The sequence below is a fragment of the Pipra filicauda genome, unplaced genomic scaffold, assembly GCF_003945595.2.
Source record: "Pipra filicauda isolate LSUMZ 115617 unplaced genomic scaffold, ASM394559v2 scaffold22_size4397567_pilon, whole genome shotgun sequence".
NCBI classification, from domain to species: domain Eukaryota; kingdom Metazoa; phylum Chordata; class Aves; order Passeriformes; family Pipridae; genus Pipra; species Pipra filicauda.
In genome coordinates this window covers 911,738-929,909 of record NW_024104343.1, presented here as the reverse complement: position 1 = coordinate 929,909, position 18,172 = coordinate 911,738, and the positions used below count along the sequence as shown (strand labels likewise).

The following is an 18,172-nucleotide window of genomic DNA, read 5'->3' as shown; positions in this document are numbered from 1 at the left end:
TGATTCTATGATATGGAAATAGGACACGTGGGAACAGTTTATAGGACCCTGTGTGCTATTCAGAGACACATAACTGACAGATCAGTTTCCTCAGGTGGGCTCAGACTGAAAACTGAATGTGCTTTCTTAAGACTGTCTGTCGTGTGCAACAGAAAGTGTGTTGCTCATTTGTCCATTCTGTAGATACTCAGTAAATACACTAAAAGAGCATTCCTACGATAATTTTTTATTTGTAAGGTGTTTCTCACTGAAAACCGGAATAAACCAATTATCTACAATGTTTCATATACTAAAATACAGTCCTGCTCAGTTCTAGATCAGGATGTCAGAGCAGTAGTCCATTGACATATATTAATGGCAAGTTAGTGTCCAAGTTCTTTTAGTAATTACATTTAGCCCATCTTCTTTTAGAAGTGTTGTTTTTGATCATAAGTAAGGAGGCTCTTTGGCTTCACTACTGCAGTCTGCATCAGCATGCTCTATTTGAAACAACAGGCTTATTTCAAGCACTGGAGTTTAAAAAACACGGGTGTTGTAGGTTGCATTGTTATGCCTTATATTTTTTCTTAGCATATGTCAATGCACTAAAAAGGTAATTTGTAAAGTTTCATTAATTTTTATTCTATTTCCTATTTTCACATGCTGCCCCTTTTAGCTCACATCACCCTGAATGATGTGCCTGTCCAAACAGTGTTAGGTGAGGAAAGGGCAGAGATTTTTTCTTTTGATCGTATGAGTTCTTTTGTTTAATGTTGTCAGTGGCCACATTACACAGTTGCAGAATAATGTCATGTAGCTGTCTATCTCACTTCCAAAAGAAATAATTAGACATTTAAGTTAAAAAACATCTAATGAGAATACATAAGCTTTTACTCCAAGTGTAGTTGCAAAAATCATCTCAACCTTTTATGAAGGATTTGTGCATGTAAAAAGTCACAAACTAGAAACACTTTTCTCTAAGTGCCAGGTGGAGAGTAAAGAAAGGTGTTTACCTCTATTAAACCTCATAGTTATGTTTAGTCATTTCATTTCATCTGTTTGAAGCGTTTTAATCAACATTGAAAATGTACTTAAAACAATATAGTTTAAAAAGCAAAATGATTTCTTTTGTAAACTCTGAGTTGTTGAATTTTTTTTTCATCATACAGGGTTAAAGGAATGGATTTTTGTAATGAATAGTTGTCATTATGGAAAATGTACCCTTTTTTTTTCTTATTTTACAATGATTTTTTTGGAAACAGGATATTTTAGGTTAATATTCTCTTGTCTTCTGTATTAATTTCAGACAGATTTAAGAACGATTGGCAAGAAATTCCTGCCCAGTGACATCAATGGTGGAAAGGTGGAAAAGGTAGACAATATTTTTACTTCACTTTTCTGTGCTCTGTGATTTCTGTGTGATGACACCCTTCTATGGTGCATTAGTCTGGTTTTGTCATTATTTCACATACATAGAACCCGGTGTTTTAGTATATTATAGTATATATATTATATAGTATTATATAGTATATATATTATGTTCATATATATATATATGAACATAACTTGCATAAAAAGAGGGCACTTTCTTTTTTATTTCACAACTTTGAAGTGCTTAAATAAGAATGTGACCAATCCTAGCACCTTCATTTATCACTGACAAGTCATTTAGCCTCTTTGGTTTTGACATGGTATTAGAAGTTCATATTCCCCCTCCATTATTCTACGAGGGCAACAGAGCAGGTCAGGAAAAAAGCAAAGTAGCTGTTTGATTATGATGCTTAGTGGTACATGTTAGTGCTGTATTACTTGGCATACTGACGTACATGATTATAGCTATACGCTTTATGTAATTTTGCTATGACTGTGTATCCTGTAAGTTATGTGGATAAACTGTGTTAGATGGTGTAACATTTTGTGTTAGAGTATTATGCTTGAAACTTGGATGTCCTAGATTTTTAATGTACGTTGTGTGTTTAGATAGAAATTAACTTTGTCCCCTTCAGTATACCCTTCCTGTTTTGTTCCTTACATGCAATATAGAGAGTCGATAAATGAAGTAATTTTATTTTAAATCGAGCAGTAGTTCTCACTTCAGTTCATTATCCCCAACTACCAAATATAGACAGTCTGTGTCACTGATGTGAAAATTCTGGGGAAATATGTTTCTTCACTGTTGAAATTCAAATAGTCATAAGTTAAGGTGGATTTGTTTTAAGAAAGCAAGACTGATAAGAGAGGCTGTTAAGAGCTGTTTGCATTTGTTTTTTCTGTCAACGCTATTGTCTTAATAGAATGGTAAGTACTGTAAGCACAGATTTCTACAAGAACAACAGCAGGAACATTATTGCCATGTATGAAAAGCACACTTGAGAGATTGTCTGTTGCAGGATCATAGTTTTTAGCTAGGCAGCAGTTTGTGCATGCAGCATATCACTTAGTAAACTAAATTTATGGGAGAAGTTTTATTAACTTTATTTCTTATAATGCGGAGCTATGTTCTTTTCAGGTATTACTTGAAAAAAATAAACCAAGATGATGTTTTATGAAACTGATTGTTTACCTGTTAGGTTTCTGGATAACATGTTCTTGAAGATACTTCAGTGCTTCAAGAATTTTTTACCACCTAAATGAATTTGATTTAGTGGGTTTTATAGCTATAATTCTAATATTTTTTGTCCTCTTCAGTATCCTTTATTTGAAATACAGAAAACAAGCAAAATAGTTGCTTTTAATGTCATTTGGTTTTGCACTGTTCATTTCCCAGTTGCTTAATTACGTAATATTCCCAAAGTCCACATGTATTTGGTTAAATGTAATTCTCCATGGTATTAAGGTTATATATGTGGTAATGTTTGCCTTATTTAGTGTTATTGTTGAAATACGATTTCAGTTCAAAAATTCAAAATGACCTTTACCGTACTGCTTTTTCAGAGTTTTGTTTATTATGATAGGATTTCTTTAGAGGTAGTTGTCAAGTTTTCGTCCGTCACTTGAGAATGTACCTAATAATTTGTCCATTTCCTTTAAAAAGAATGTTTTCTCAGTTTCTGTTGTCGTTACATAGTTCAAGTGGTCAGTTAAAGATTGAAGTGTGAGTAATTTCCTCAGAGCTTTGATAGAGGTTATATGTGAGAATCTACTTACGTGCTTTAAAATGTTTTCATCTAGTTTTAGCTGCTCAGATCACCACTTGGGTTTTTCATAGTTCTCACTTCAACTGAGGAAGGTGCAATTGTGCCATTTGTTTCCTTTAAATTCAAAACCTCTGAACAAAAATGAAGGAAAACTCTGGTGGTTAGTGCTTTAAAATACCTGTGAAATAAGAGCTACCCTTTTATGGAAAAAACCCTTTTGCACTTGTACACACACAAATGCATCTATATTTTGTAGAAAAGAACATCTCAGAAAATAAAAAATGGCCCTTAATTGTCTTTATTAAAGACAATTTTTTTAAACAAATGTTGTTTGGTAAATTGTAGCGATTTACATACTTCTGTCAGTATTGTTAAAGATCAAGGATTTTTAATGTGAACTCCTAGTAAAATTTAGTTTGGTCTTATGTTGATCAACTGTGTTTATTTTGATCATAGATCTTAGAAAATTATTCTAAAAAAATGCCAAACCAGACACTTGCAAGCCATTTGCTGGAGGGTGATAATCCTTCAGGTTTTGAAAAGAAGTAATGATTGCACAGAAAAAGCCTGTATTTGAGAAGAACTCCTATTTATAAATTTTAGCTCAGGCTATTAGATACTGTACTGAATCCTTGCTTTCTTAACTGTAGTGTTTCCTTTTTTTTGAGTAACGTAAAGCAAATCTGACGACTTAAACAGTGCTGCTATTTAGCTTTCAGTGTATGCAAATACTTTGTTACAGAGCTGTGTGTTTATAAAGAAGAATATTTATGGGGCAGGAACAACAATAGAAGTTATGTGATACTATTGTTCCTCTCATCCAAGACTAAGATCGATATTATCTATGTCTTGAGAATATATGTTATTTCCATCTTGCATAGGAAATAAGTTTATTCTGAAGTATTATTATAACAGGCAAATAGTTGCATAAAAGCTGGCATAGAGTCCTAGTATGAAACAACATGGGTATTTGACCATGATAGGTGGTTATCAACTTCAGTCATTAATACACAGAAATGTTTCATTCACTCATTAATGGATTGTATGGATTTAAAAAAAGTTAACATTACCAGCATTAACCACAAGATGGCCACATTTGCATAGGATTTGGAAAAGCTGAACCCTCCCCTTTCTATCTAGATGACTATATACCATAAATATATGTTAAGTATTTTTAATGGAAGAAAACTGCAAAGAAGATTATGAAGTTATAATATATATGTTATGTTACATTTAAGGTGTTACTGGTTTTCTTTTGAGAACTAAGATTACAATGGAAACATTGATTCCAGAAGAAGCATTCAGAAAGGATTTAATTTGTGAACTCTTTGCTTTCTGAGTTGCTTTCTGAGTACCGACAAATTATTGATAAACAGTTAAAAACATAAGTTGCCAGCAATTTAATTCCTTTTTAAGTTTACTCATATGCTTCCCAGTTTCTGTTTCATTATTTTATGATTGTGGATTTTGGTTTCCTACAGCCTTTCTCCTTTCCTTTTTTTTTTTTTTCAAAATGATGATCAGATTTGTTGTTCGAGTTAAAAATGATAGGTTTAATAAATCTCCTTCCAGTGAGAGTGATTGCTACATCAGGCCTTTTGTTGTCATCATAGTAAAGCTACTTTGCTTCTATTCTTTTATTTATTAATTGCTCTTTTTTTCTATGTTTACTATGTTAGAAGTGACAGTATTTGTGTTTTTGTTTGTTTGCCTCCTCAACTGTTTTCATTCACTATTTTTTCATAATTGATATTTCAGAGATGTATGAAACATGACAACTGTTCTCTGAAAAAGCCATTTTTATCATGCTTTAGAACGTGCAGTACGAGTGATAGAAATTGAACATGACTGCCTGATAAAATTACACTTTTCTTTGCCTGGGGGCATCTGTTAGTGTGTCTAGATATTACAGCGTTTGCTTAACAGTGTTAACAGTCTTGTCTTCTCTGTTTCACATATCTAGCTAGAAGGGCCATGTGTTCTGCAAATACAGAAAATTCGCAATGTTGCTGCACCAAAGGATAACGAAGAATCTCAGGCTGCTCCCAGAATGTTACGTTTACAGATGACGGATGGACACACAAGCTGCACAGCTATAGAATACAGTAGCATGTCAAAAATAAGGTGAACCAACTTTCTCATCCAAGTTTTGCTCGATACTTAAGTGTCCTTAAAGTAATGGAAGTGTCCTTAATAATATATGAAAAGAATCGCTTGGCAAAACTTCCTTCTTGGATTTTGAATATAAAGGAGAAACTTAAATTCAGCATGCAAAAGTAGATCTGAATGTAATTTACAGTACCATTTATGCTGAAGTACATAATGGAAGAAAGGGGATTTTTGCAGCCATCTACTGAGTTGTATTTTCACAGCACACAACATTTTGGGTGTATGTAAACTTGAACCAAATTCCCAGTTTTTAATAGTAGCACATCTTTTGTCTGACCTTTGTAGCAGGAGTGTCACAGGTCTGACACACCTAAACTAATGCAACTAATGCTGCTTAACTGTGGGCAGGCCTTTAACTTGAATATTTCTTCAGTTAAAAGTGAAGGGTAAGAGAACTAATTACTGTTGAACATGGGGATTTTTTGTGTGTTCAGTTATGAAGATGCTAAAAATGATCTCTAGTGTTTAATCTCTAGATTCATGGTGTGCTCTGCACTTTTCTAGTTCAGATTACTTGGATTAAAAACAAAAATCTTCCTCTGTCTTTTTCTGCTAGCTACAACAGTTATATATATGTATATATATGTATATACACACTTAATTTTTGAATGTCATCTGTTACTGTTAAACTGCTCCTTCTGAGCAGGAGCCAGCTTGCAGTTTAGAGTGGTGCTGTCAGAACATTTAATGATATTTTAATTTTAGCTTGAGCCAGCAGAACTTGGAATATCATATTCCAATGCGAATATAAAGAGAGCAGTAAAGGAAGGCAAACAGACTCTTGTGTAAGTAGATTCTAGATCACAAAATATTTAATTGAACACACAGTACAAGACATCATTTGAAAGCTTTTTGATAAAATTTGAAAAATGTTAGCAAACTCATCACTCTAGTAATGTTGTGAGCTCTTCTTTTTGTGTAACATATGAAAATTCAATTTCTGTTACATGTAGTTGTTTCAGGTTTGAAACGGGACTATTATCCTGGAATAATGTACTTTTTCAGTACATAGTGTTTCTTTAAATTAATAAATAAAAAGAATATTTTATTTTAAATTGTAGGTTTTTAATGACTATGGTTTTCTTTTACCCCTCTCCCCATGCATAATTTTAATTTTTTTCTGTATTTCTTGCATGTTTGTTTGTTTGATCTCAATTTCTTTGCTTTTATCTGCACAATACAGAAAACCTACTAACATTGCAAAGGTTAAATGCCACTGGTGCTGTAATTGGCTGACTGCACTGTGAGTGTGCCTCACTATGTAGAATGGGCCTGTGATTGCAACAGTAGCTTCAGCATATTTTAAAGATATTATTGCCTCTCAGTTGAAAAGTTATAAGTGGCTGTGTCCTATTTCTCATAAGAATGAGCAGTCTTTAGATTGTTCTGCTTGTCATGTCTTCCAGTTATGGGTTGGAGATGCATGATTCTTTTACACTTCTGCCGTTGCTTTTCATAGGGTAGATTCACATGAGAAGATAAGGTACCTCCTTGTGGGAGCTGATGACAGAAAGTATTCATAATGTTTTTAAATTGCAGAGTAATGAGAGAAGAAACACTATGAGTTGCATGCTTTTTATTTTTATTCTAGTACAGTCCTGGCTGTTGGCAACATATAGAAAGCTTCCTTTCTAACCACTCTTTGTTTTCTCCTAAGTTAAATGTCTAAAAAAAAAATGAGATGATTACCCATCTGGAGATCCTCTATTAGCTATAAATACATACTAGGATGAGGAACTTATCTTAAAGTCAGTTGTCTAAGACTATCTTCTCTTAGTCTAAACAAATCACATCCTTAGTTTGGTATTGTGAAATTGGGTTTTAACCAAGCAGACAATTTGCAAACATTCATCTCTGTTAGAGTCTAATTTGCAGTATAGCGTTTTTGTGTAATGAGTTGGAAGTGTTCCAATAAAGCTATTGAAAAGTACTGTGTATACTCAAGGAATTATTGCAAAGGTTTTTGATGCTAATTTTTTATTATGGCATATGAAATGTTGGAAGTATAATAGAAGTATTTTTAAATGTTTCTTTGTGGGAGAATATTAATAAATGTATTTGAAATATTTGGCTTTGTTTCTACCTCTAGCCTGAACACTCCACCTGGAACAAAAATTAAGCTTTCAGGAATTGTTGAAGTGAGAAATGGGTTCTTGCTGCTGGATGACAGTAACACAGCAGTTCTTGGAGGCGAAGTGGAGCATCTTATAGAAAAGTGGGAATTACAAAGGGTGAGGTAACACCACTGCAAATACTTGTTTTACAGAATGCATATTACATTTCATGACATCAAGCTTATTGTGTTGACTGTGAACTTTTTTTATTATAAGCTTTTAGGAGTGTACTGTCGAAATAGTTTTAGGGCTGCAGACAGATATATGTAAGTAGGTCTTATGTATAATGTTGCATATTAAGAAATTAAAAGCAATCTTTGCATGGGAACTGATTCCTTTCTGTATTCTGCAGGGATTGAAAATGTTAATCAAATATATTAAATTTATTTTGGTACAGTCATGGCTGATTGCTTTCCTAAACAATGTGTTTGGTTCCAAAATATTATAGAATGCTACCTTTTACAATTACCATCTTCAGACTGTGTATTTTGAGGTAAAAATAGTGGAATAAGTGTACAGAAAGCACTGAAGTTGGTAACCTTTAATACGAACTCTGTATTGCAGATTTCATCAGTACTTTAGATAAATTTTTGGTTACAAAGACAAATTGGAAGTTTTAAATTCTTTCAACAAGCCATAAATCCTTTACTCTGGTGTCTGTCCCACTAGAACAAAAGTGGCTGCAGGAATATTTTTTCATACATTTTCTCACAAATGAGTGGAAGTTCTTAGGGCAGGAAGTTGTGACCCTACTACCCTTGGTCCCAAATACTTGCCAGATCAGTTATCGCTACTGCTACCACACTCATCTCTGTATTTTTGCATCCACATCTCTGATGGATGAAATGGAGTAGCTGCTTATGAACATGATGGTCATTTCTGTATAAAGCACTTCTTTTTTTGTTGCTGATGTTAAGTGGAGCTCAGTCGTTTTTGTTGCAAGTAGCCTTCTTTAGTGTTTGGTTGCACTTCTTAGATTTCATCAAACTGAACCAAAACTTATTTGAATGTTTGAGTTACACAGTGTCCATTGTCATAGATTCTATTTGGCATCCTCTTTGTGCTTTTATAGTTGAAAATAGTTTGGTTGGTTGATTTTTATTGTTGGTTTGTTTTTTTTTTAAAAAGCTATTCCTGGTTTTAAAAGAAGTTCTGGGACCAACAGCAGAAATATCCCAGTTTATAATTTTTTTCTTATTTAACATAAAGTCTTGTGAGTTTTAATATTGATGGGGACAGAAGGGAGACACATAGAGCTAATATGTTCTTAAGAATACCATCTAATTTGTAAGACAAGGGTCAATAGAATTGGTTGGCTTTCTTGGTGATTAACAGTCTGTTTTCATATTTCTTCTATCTGGACTTCAACAAATAATTCTTACTTCATAATTATTATTTTGTTTTTGAAATAAATATCAAGAAATAACTTGGAACATGTTGTGTTTGCAAGAAAGCAAACCATTTAATAACCATTGGTGTGCTGCTGAGTACACCTTTTAGCACTTGTTGTGAGCCAGTTCTGTTGGCTTTATGTGATATGTTTAACTGAGTGGTAGCTGTCACTCTTTTGCTCTGGTAAGATATAGAAAGTTAACTATTGCCTGTTGGTATCCCCTCAACTCTCTCGTTCCATCTTGGAGTTTGCCTGAGTATCATTTTCTTTTTCTTGTTGACCAGCTCACAGCACATGTGGCCAATGTCAAAAGCTCTAGGTGACAGCAAATCAATTTGGACAGGTGAACCATGACCACTGGAAATTGTAGTTCCAGTTCTATATCCAGACTGACAGCTAGACAGATAGGGCTCAAATAAGTCTATAGAAGCCAGATGTTACATGATAGCCATTTCCCCATGAATTCAATATTTCTCTCCTATTCAGAAAGCTTTGCAGGAGAGAACAGTGGACAAATAAGCATGATTGCTAAAATACCTGAGAGGTGACAAAGGACATTACCTCTCCTTGTCTAATCTTGCTGCTGAAGCATAAATAAAATGCTGAATTGTGTTTGCATAAAAAGACAGGAAACTTTTATTTGTGGGACTATTTAAAATGACTTGTTTTGAAGCCAGTTTTTTGGTTTTGAAGCCAGTTTTTAATTTTCTTGCTACTAGAATGTCTGAGATATGTTAATTTGGCTTCTCGTGTAGATGATGAAATAAGAGGTAACATTAGTGCTAGTAAGCCAAATAATATTCTGAAACTTAAGAATTAAAGTTGTTTAACCAGTTTAAGTTACTGCCCTTGCACCTGCCTGTCAGCTTCTAGTTGTTACATTTCATTACTGTTTTGTTCCATTCAGACCGTTCAAATCGCTTTCAGGAGGAATCAAGTTTTAGTAATGAGAGACACACACAACAAATATAGCATATGTAGAATGAATGCAGTATTATCACACAGAATGAGGAATAAATTTGCTATTCCTTGTAGCATTCAATTTTATCATAAGGTAAATTCTTGTCTCCAAATTTCGATTTTTTTCAAGCGTCAGTATTTAAGTAACAGTATATAAATAAGGAAGGAGGAAATGAGACTGTTACTGTGAGATCTTTTTTTCTAGACTATTTGGAAATGCAAGGTAAAGTGTCATGGACATCTTTAGGTGAAAATACAGTTCCAAATAACTGTTGCTTCGTGGAGTTTCTTATGTTCTGGTGGTGACTGGTGTTTCAAACATGAAGGGTCAGTATCTGTGAGATATTGCTGGTACCCTTCTTATGAAAAAACAGTACTTCGTATTGCCATTAATCAAAATATCAGGCAATATGTAAGTGGAGTCTGAAGCAAATTTTGCTGAGATGATTGGTGAGAGTATTTGATAGACTCATATTTTTAAAACATAGAATCTGTTGAATTACAAATTATCTAAAAGTAAAGTTCTCTACTATACTTAATGAGTCTTGTGTTTTGGTGAAGGTGAGGCTAAATATTGAGATTACCTTATGGGAAAAGGGAGTAGTTTTATGTATACATCAAAATTCATACTAGAAAGAAGTGTGAGGGTACAGTAGAACATAATATCTAGTTCAGTCTCATATTGTACAACCTTTGTTTCTTAAGAGATTCCCAAGGAAATAGGTTTTTAATATCACAATGCAAATACAGCAAAAAGGATAAAAGAAGCATACTAAGTGTATTTGTAACAAAGTTTATTGTAAATGATAGTTACTGCTGTGCTATGAGCATATTTAATTGTAAGTTAAAAAAATACTGTTGTCAAGTTGCTTTGTATTTGATGCAATACAAAATGTCATTTCCAAAGCAGCTGCTCTCACTTCTCAGCAGACAGTACTACCTGGGAAGAAAGTGTCAGGGCTCCTGTTTACCATTAGAACATTACAATTCTTTCATTATGGCTTTATGCAATAAATTGTTACGAATCAAAATCCGTGTAGCTAAATATAGTAAATAGGCAGTCAATTTTAAGTGCTTTTTTGCTATTTGCCCAATTGCATGTTTGAGCGGTAGATTAGAACAGTCATTTTCTTCTATGGGAAAGAAAAATTTAACCTTAAATTTCAGCATGTTCTTCCTGATTGTAGGACATGCTTTAGTTCTTAGACTAGCACTTAATATTTTTTTTATTATAGATTGATTCAGCGTGGAGTTCATTCCAAAACTGCTTGCATTTCTCTAGGTACAAACAAACAAGCAAACAAATAAAAAACAGAATAAGTGTAGGATTTACTGGACCTAGAGTGCCTTCCTTGGGGAAGTGAAGCGGCTTGGCCATGAAATCACTTGTACTGTGCTGCTTCAGTTAATAGATACAGAAAGGTATGAGCATGCTGCAGTGATCAGCCTTTGGTTAGCTCATAATTCTAAGGCAGCACTTTAAAGGAACTGATCGAATCTAAAGCAGAAAAATTTTATGATTTCTGCACTAAGTGCTTTGTTTTGAATAATTTATCAAATACTTTATCAGTGTTTTTTTGCTCCAAGGCATGAAGAAAAGGATTATTATTTTTTTTCAGCCTTGAAAGGACTTAATAACCATAAATGATTTAGAAAACGGTCTTTGGCTCCTCAATAAAAGTAGTTAACTTGAAAGGAGTTGACCAAAAGTTTTAATTTCGGTATGTATTAGCTAAATTGATCCATTACTTAGTTTAAAAAATTTTCTGATAATATAGTGGCTTAAAGGATGTTCACGGTTATACTACGGTTCTCACATGATGTATTTAAATCAATTTTACATAAGTGTAATAAGTATATAGGTAAATGTCATATATAGTCTTAAGTAAATAATACTGTCTCTGCTAATCGGGAGTGGTAAATGATGTATGTAATCATGCATGACTGTCCAGTGGGGGAAAAAAGATAATATAAAATGAAGATGATAAAACAGATACATTATATGAAATGCAATTTTGGAGCATTTTAACAGCATTAAAGACCTGTTCTTCCCTTCTTCCAGTTCTGAAACCAAATATTTCTGTGTAATACACAATAATTAACACATAACCAAATGTCAGTTACAGTGAGTTTCTTTCTCTTCCAGATTATTGCTGGTTTTGTAATTTGTAGAGAATGAGAAAAACTTTATCAACTTATGAACAGATAGTTTAATGCAATGTTTTACAAATCCATCTTTTGGCTGTTGTTGTTAACAAGTAATTGTATTATTGGAGAATGCTATGTTTTCAGGCCTAGGTCATCAATAAACCGAAGAGTTTAGAGCACTTGTTCTATCAATACTGTGTATTAGTAATTGTTATGCTTACTGTTATGGTCTTTGTGATCCAAAGACCTCCTAATCAATTTAGCCTATATACCATGCTCTTTATAAGGTTATTGGGGGAATTTCGTGGTAGCCCAGTATTTTGTTTCCAGCAGTGGCAAAAAGATGTTTTTTAGGGAGAGAGCACAACCTGAGCTCTTATGAAGCCTTAGCATCCAGAATTTCTCTTTTATGTTTTATCAGGGGATACAATTCTGACTCATCTTTTCTGTGTTTGCTTATGCGTGGGATCATGAATTTCACAGAATGGTTGAGCCTGGAGGTCATCTGGTTCCATCAGGGCCATCTAGAGCCAGTTGTCCAGAACAGTGTCCTGGCAGCTTTTGAGTATTTCCAAGGATGGGGACTCCACAACCTCCCTGGGCAACCTGTGCCAACCTGTGCTAGTGCCCAGTCACCCTCAGTAAAAATAGTGGTTTCTGATGTTCAGAGGGACCCTCTGTGTTTCAGTTTCTGCCCATTGTCTTTTTGTCTCACTGGGCACCACTGAAAAGGACCTGGCTCCATTCTCTTTACATTCTCCTTTCAGTTTGTGTAAATTGATAAGATGTCTGTGAACCTTACCTTCTTTAGGCTGAATTGGTCCAATCTGTTTTTAAACATGCTGAATCTGTGTGTCTTTACAATCTGTAGTGACAGCAGGTTTACTGGGCACTATGTAAAGAAACATCTGCTGCCTATTTGTGTGCTACTTTGTTCTGCTAGTGTAGGTTTTGGTATATAACTGAATTTTCTATATTTGCTCTATATGTTACCTTAATGATTATGCAGAATTCCATAATTTTCTTCTTTCCTCTGCTCCGCATTGAACCTTCTTCTTAAGTACCCCAGGATTTTAAGAATATCATTATTTTTTTCTGCTTAAAATGTCCATCTTGCAAATTTCCTATACTTTCTGAAATAGACATTTAACATATAATCTCTTTTCTGTTTGCAATTTATTAATCATCAGTGTTCTTTTACAGAGTTTGGCGAAACACAATAGGAGTAACATTGGAACAGAAGGCGGTCCTCCTCCTTTTGTACCTTTTGGGCAGGTATAGCGTACTTCTCTTTGTCATTTCATGAAAGAAACCTGTATTATGATATCTAGGGTACCTGGATCCAGTTAGATAAAGGCTATCAAAACACCTTAGATCATGATGACTTGGATATAAAAAATGTGCCTGTTTAAAAAAAAAATTGTGTTAATCCTATCACTTCGTGGCACCAGTTTCTATTTGACATTTTTCCTCTCAATTTCAAACTTAATTTTATTTCATATGTGGAGCCTTTGATTGTGCCAGTCAGATCACGTAGGCACTAACGTAGTCCCTTCTTAAATGCCAGAGGTACTTCCAGTAATCTTACCAGCCATGTTGTGAACTAAACTTAAAATGTAAAAGTCTTTTTTTGGCCTTTCTAGTGGACCAGAGGAGTATGCTTTTAGGAAAAACAGATCTAGATGTCCTAGGTGTACATTTTTGTGATCATATTCTTTATCTTAAATTGTGCTAATCTAATGCAATAATACTTTGGTCTTTTTTAAATGAGAGTAGGCAGAAGAGTTAATTAAAAAATTCTTTTGCATTTTCAGAAATGTGCGTCTCATGTGCAAGTGGATAGCAGAGACCTTGATCGCAGAAAGACTCTGCAAATGACAAATGCTGTAAAAACTGTTGTGGACAATGATGAATTTGAAAAGCAGAGAACAGCTGCTATTGCAGAAGTAGCAAAGAGCAAGGAGGTTAGAATGCGTGTGTTGCACCGTTTCACTTACCGTAATTGATCTTTTCTTGTTATTTTAAGTATTAAATGACAAATGCTTTCTGATATTTGCCTGCTTATAATTCTACTCCTGAATCTTTACAAAGAATCAGAGAGTCATTTTGGATTGATGGCTATGTTCTTTTAATAATGCCAATAAATGTATCATAATGTTTTATTGCAGATATGTTTTTGATACCACTATTAAAAAATGTGGGGTTTACAATTTAGCTAATAAGATTTAAGTAATTAATGCAGGTTATCAATTTTGATGTTTTTTTTCAATTCTCAAAAACTGGTGATTCCCTGCACTCAGTCTGAAAGAATAGCTAGAAAGTTTAGTTCTAATGTGTCAGGTTTTTGTCCCCCTTTGGTTTTCCTTTTAGTTTATTTTTGAAATCTGCTTTGTAAGTCATAAAAACTAGAATTATACACTCTTTTAACAGCCTCCTTTGGGCACAGAGAAAGAAAGACCTATCTAATAAATTAATCTTTTTGTGTGTGTAAATTAGTGCTTTATTTGTTGATGGAAAGCATAATCATAAAAAATATCACTGCAACAAATTTACTGCACTTTTTCTACTAGCTAATATTGAGGCTTATTTTTGTAAGTTCTGTTTGCTGAAATTTTGGTTTTGTGCTTATCTGAAGACCAAGACATTCGGAGGAGGCGGTGGTAGTAGCAGAAGTAATCTCAGTGTGAGTGCTGGAGGGAATCGAAACAGGGAACTGTTCCAGAAAGAGAAGATAGCAAAACCTGAGGGGAAGAATGAAGGTGTCTACCGAGAATTGGTAAGGTGGAAGACTTAAATGGAACCTTAAATGCTCACTACTCAAAACCAAAAAACAAATATAACAAAAATAAAATCAAAGTACCTCAAGGAATAATGACTTCCAATAATTTTGAAGTCTATTTAGAATACCTAAGGTGTTTTTGTACCTTACCAAGATAGTTAGGAGCTTCAGTGTGATTTGAGGGTAAAAAAGTTATCCAGGAAACTTTAAATGTGTATCTAAAGGTTAGATTCCACTAGGTTTGAAGGTTGTTTTTATGAAGGGTCATAATATGCCTATTTTGGAACTTGCAGACACAGTGTTATATTCATGGGATTCCAATTAAGAATGTATTTGGTTGCGGCTGTTCCAGTAGATGGGTAACTGGTGTCATTTTGGTTGGGTATGGGATAAGGAAGGACAGAGGGCCTAGTCCCATTTTGTGTTTGTTGCATGTAAGTCTGTCTGCACTGGAAGAGGCAGTTTTCACCAGAGTGCTTTAAAGCAGATGTCAGGCTCTTTTCTATATTTGACGCTTTGTGATTCCTGCTTTGCCTTTTCGTCATTGTGCTCTATACAGTTTAGAATAACAAAGCCTGCATTTCTGTAGAAATTAATTGTTTGTACTTCTTTGCTTTCTTCTACAAAACCTTTAGCCAATTATTTTCTCCTTTTTTTAAGAAATGTGTAACTGGGTTTTGTATTGTCTGTAAAAGTCGTGAAAGGGTTCGAACAGGACCAAACGGCTCGGTTTGATACCAGTATTATTTTGAGATATTCTTTTTAGTTTTCATCTAGACTAGGAGAATTTGTGCTTGACAGCACATAATAGTAGAACTGAAAACTAATGAATTAAAAATCATAATAATAATATTAAAAAACCCCAAACCTTTATTAGCTGGTTGTTTGGACCTAAGAGAGATTGTACGTGAAGATATTATACAAAACTGAAATATTTATCATCAATTAAATAAGAAATAGTGTTTCAAGTAAAAATTGAAGAAAAAATAATGTAAAATCTGGTGGGTTTATAGAATCTTTGTTGTATTTATTAGTTATGTGTGTACCTTTTATTTCAGGTTGATGAAAAAGCTCTAAAACACATAACAGAAATGGGTTTCAGCAAAGAAGCAGCAAGGCAGGCTCTTATGGATAACAGTAACAGCCTAGAGGCAGCATTAAATTTTCTTCTGAACAACAGTAAACAGAAACCCATTCAGGGACCACCACCTAGAGGTAAAACTTGAAAACAGGTGTTTACAAGCAAGGGACTTTGTGTATGGTGGATTACTAATGTAGTTATAGAAAGTCATATCTGCATGTTTTTTTTCTTAAAGTTAGAATGCATTGCAAACCTGAAAGCAAATACCTAGGAAAGGCCTCTGTGCCTTATATTCTTGTCAAAATTTTTGAATTGGAAGTCACAGATTGGAATATCTTTAAATGGGAAATACGTGTATCCTAAAATCCCAGAAAGACATGGGTTGGAAGGTACCTTAAAGATCATGTTGTTCCACCTTCCCCCCCGCGGGCAGGGATGCCACCCACTAGATTATGTCACCCAGGACCCCATCAGCCTGGCCTTGAACACTTCCAGGAGTGGGGCATCCACAGCTTCTATAGACAACCTGTTCCAGAGCGTCATCACCCTCACATTAAAGAATTTCTTCTTAACAGATAATCTAAATCTCTTTTATTTTAAAAATGTTCTCCCTTTTTCTATCTATTTTGTCCATGACAGAATTTTTTAAAGTCAGAAAATACAAACAGTTTGTAAATCAAATGAAAAAGTGTATACTTTTTATTTATTTATTACCCATTCACAAAAAACTTTTGATGCTTACAGGTAAAGGGAAGGGCCGAGGCCGAATAAGACCTGAAGATGAAGAAGAGCTAGGAAATGCCAGACCTTCTGCACCAAGCACACTGTTTGATTTCTTGGAATCCAAAATGGGTACTCTAACTGTAGAGGGTAAGTTACTGAAATTAATGTATCTGGAACAAATATTGGACAGTGTTGGTGGAATTCTTTTTCCTATTTATGTCATCTAAAAGGTGATTCCTAGAACTTCCTCCACACTCAGTCATAAAAAAAAAGAGTGCTTGGAGAACTGTTCCTCTCCTTTGAAAAAAGGTCAAATAAATTGCATTGCAATGGTTAGATGTCTAAAAGTAAGTAATTTGAAATAAGATGACATAAATCACAGTCTGTTAATCTGATGGGATTCCTCCAGAATCATGACTCTTCACTCATGATGTCATGAGTCTTCCCTGTATTTGTCAGAAATCTAAAATATTCAAAGAAAGTACCTTTCAAATACAAAAGCATTCTGCATTAGCTGATACAATTTAGTAAACTATTCAGGTAATGAATATAATTCAGAAAGCAGGTGTAGGGAATGATGGTTGAGATATATCTTGGCAACTCATTTCACTTACCAAAGATGAATTAGATTTTTACAGTGAACAGAAATTAAAACAGTGGGGGTGTTTTTCACTTACATTGCAAACATTGATTTCTCTTTGGATACATTTTGTGCTTATATTGAGAGGTTAGAGAAGGCTTTTTTGTGTGACCGAAAGACACTTAAAGGAAAATAATAGAAATAATCCCTGTGCGTTATATAACTTGCTTACTGTCAGTAATTATATAGTACGTAAGTAATGGTAGTTTACCAAGACTTGTGAAATAAGTGAATTGCTTCTTGTAAAATGGTATTATGGATTGCTAGGGGGGACTTCTATGATCTTGGGATTTAGTACGTGTACGTAGACAATAAAGCGTAGTGTTATATCAGTAAAAAAATGGTTTTATTGGTTATATGTATTTCAGTTTATAATCTTCAATGTTGTCTTTTAAAGATAAATACATTTTCCTTTTCTATGTTTTTTCCCCTCTTAAATAAAAATAAAAAGATTCCATAAGTGATCATAATAATAAACATAATTGTATTAAAACTTTGTAAAGGTTTTGTACTCCTTCAATTGCCAAAGGTTCTGGCATATTTCCTAGCATGACATAGGGTTTTTGGTGTTGGGGTTTTTAGCTTTATCTGAATGATCAATATGTGGTCTGTTGTACTATTCTTGAATCCTGCTTTTCTGAAAAGTAAAACCAAACCCAACTTGTTATCACTTTTGAAGAGTTCAGAAAGTGTTCTAATTATTTTGTGAAATTTTTTTAGATATTTTTGCCCTTTTTCTTCTGAAAAAGAAAAAGATGTTGTTCTTTGTAATTGGTAAGGCTTTGAAGTGGTTGCTTAGTTTCATGTTGTTTTTATTTTCCTTACTGACTGTGTATAAGCCCATAGGATTGTGTCTCCGTTTCTATGCCAGGTTTTACTTTTGTCTCACAAAGTCTGTTTCAAATGGATTTTTTTCAAGAAATATGTAGGCATATGTATTTTGTATTTTTAAAAGTGCTTTTTTCCTTGCCAAATTCGAGGAAAATTCTGCAGTCTGATGAATTCAAACACATCCTTGAAATGATATATTGAAAGTAAATTTTCTGCTA

At 33.9% G+C, this 18,172-nt stretch overlaps 1 protein-coding gene across 4 annotated transcripts in view; it reads left to right on the top strand.

Annotated features, from left to right (window-relative positions):
• The window catches only part of TDRD3 (tudor domain containing 3), a 98,337-nt gene that overhangs the window by 45,398 nt on the left and 34,767 nt on the right, over positions 1-18,172 (top strand). For 3 of the 4 annotated variants that reach the window (XM_027750588.2, XM_039381542.1, XM_039381541.1), the window contains 8 exons: positions 1,286-1,351; positions 5,080-5,240; positions 7,375-7,516; positions 13,104-13,175; positions 13,715-13,864; positions 14,536-14,676; positions 15,738-15,894; positions 16,505-16,630. In XM_027750588.2, the coding sequence (XP_027606389.2) occupies positions 1,286-1,351; positions 5,080-5,240; positions 7,375-7,516; positions 13,104-13,175; positions 13,715-13,864; positions 14,536-14,676; positions 15,738-15,894; positions 16,505-16,630 (1,015 nt within the window). The remainder of the gene's footprint in view (positions 1-1,285; positions 1,352-5,079; positions 5,241-7,374; positions 7,517-13,103; positions 13,176-13,714; positions 13,865-14,535; positions 14,677-15,737; positions 15,895-16,504; positions 16,631-18,172) is intronic. The other variant, XM_027750589.2, reaches the window with a different exon arrangement.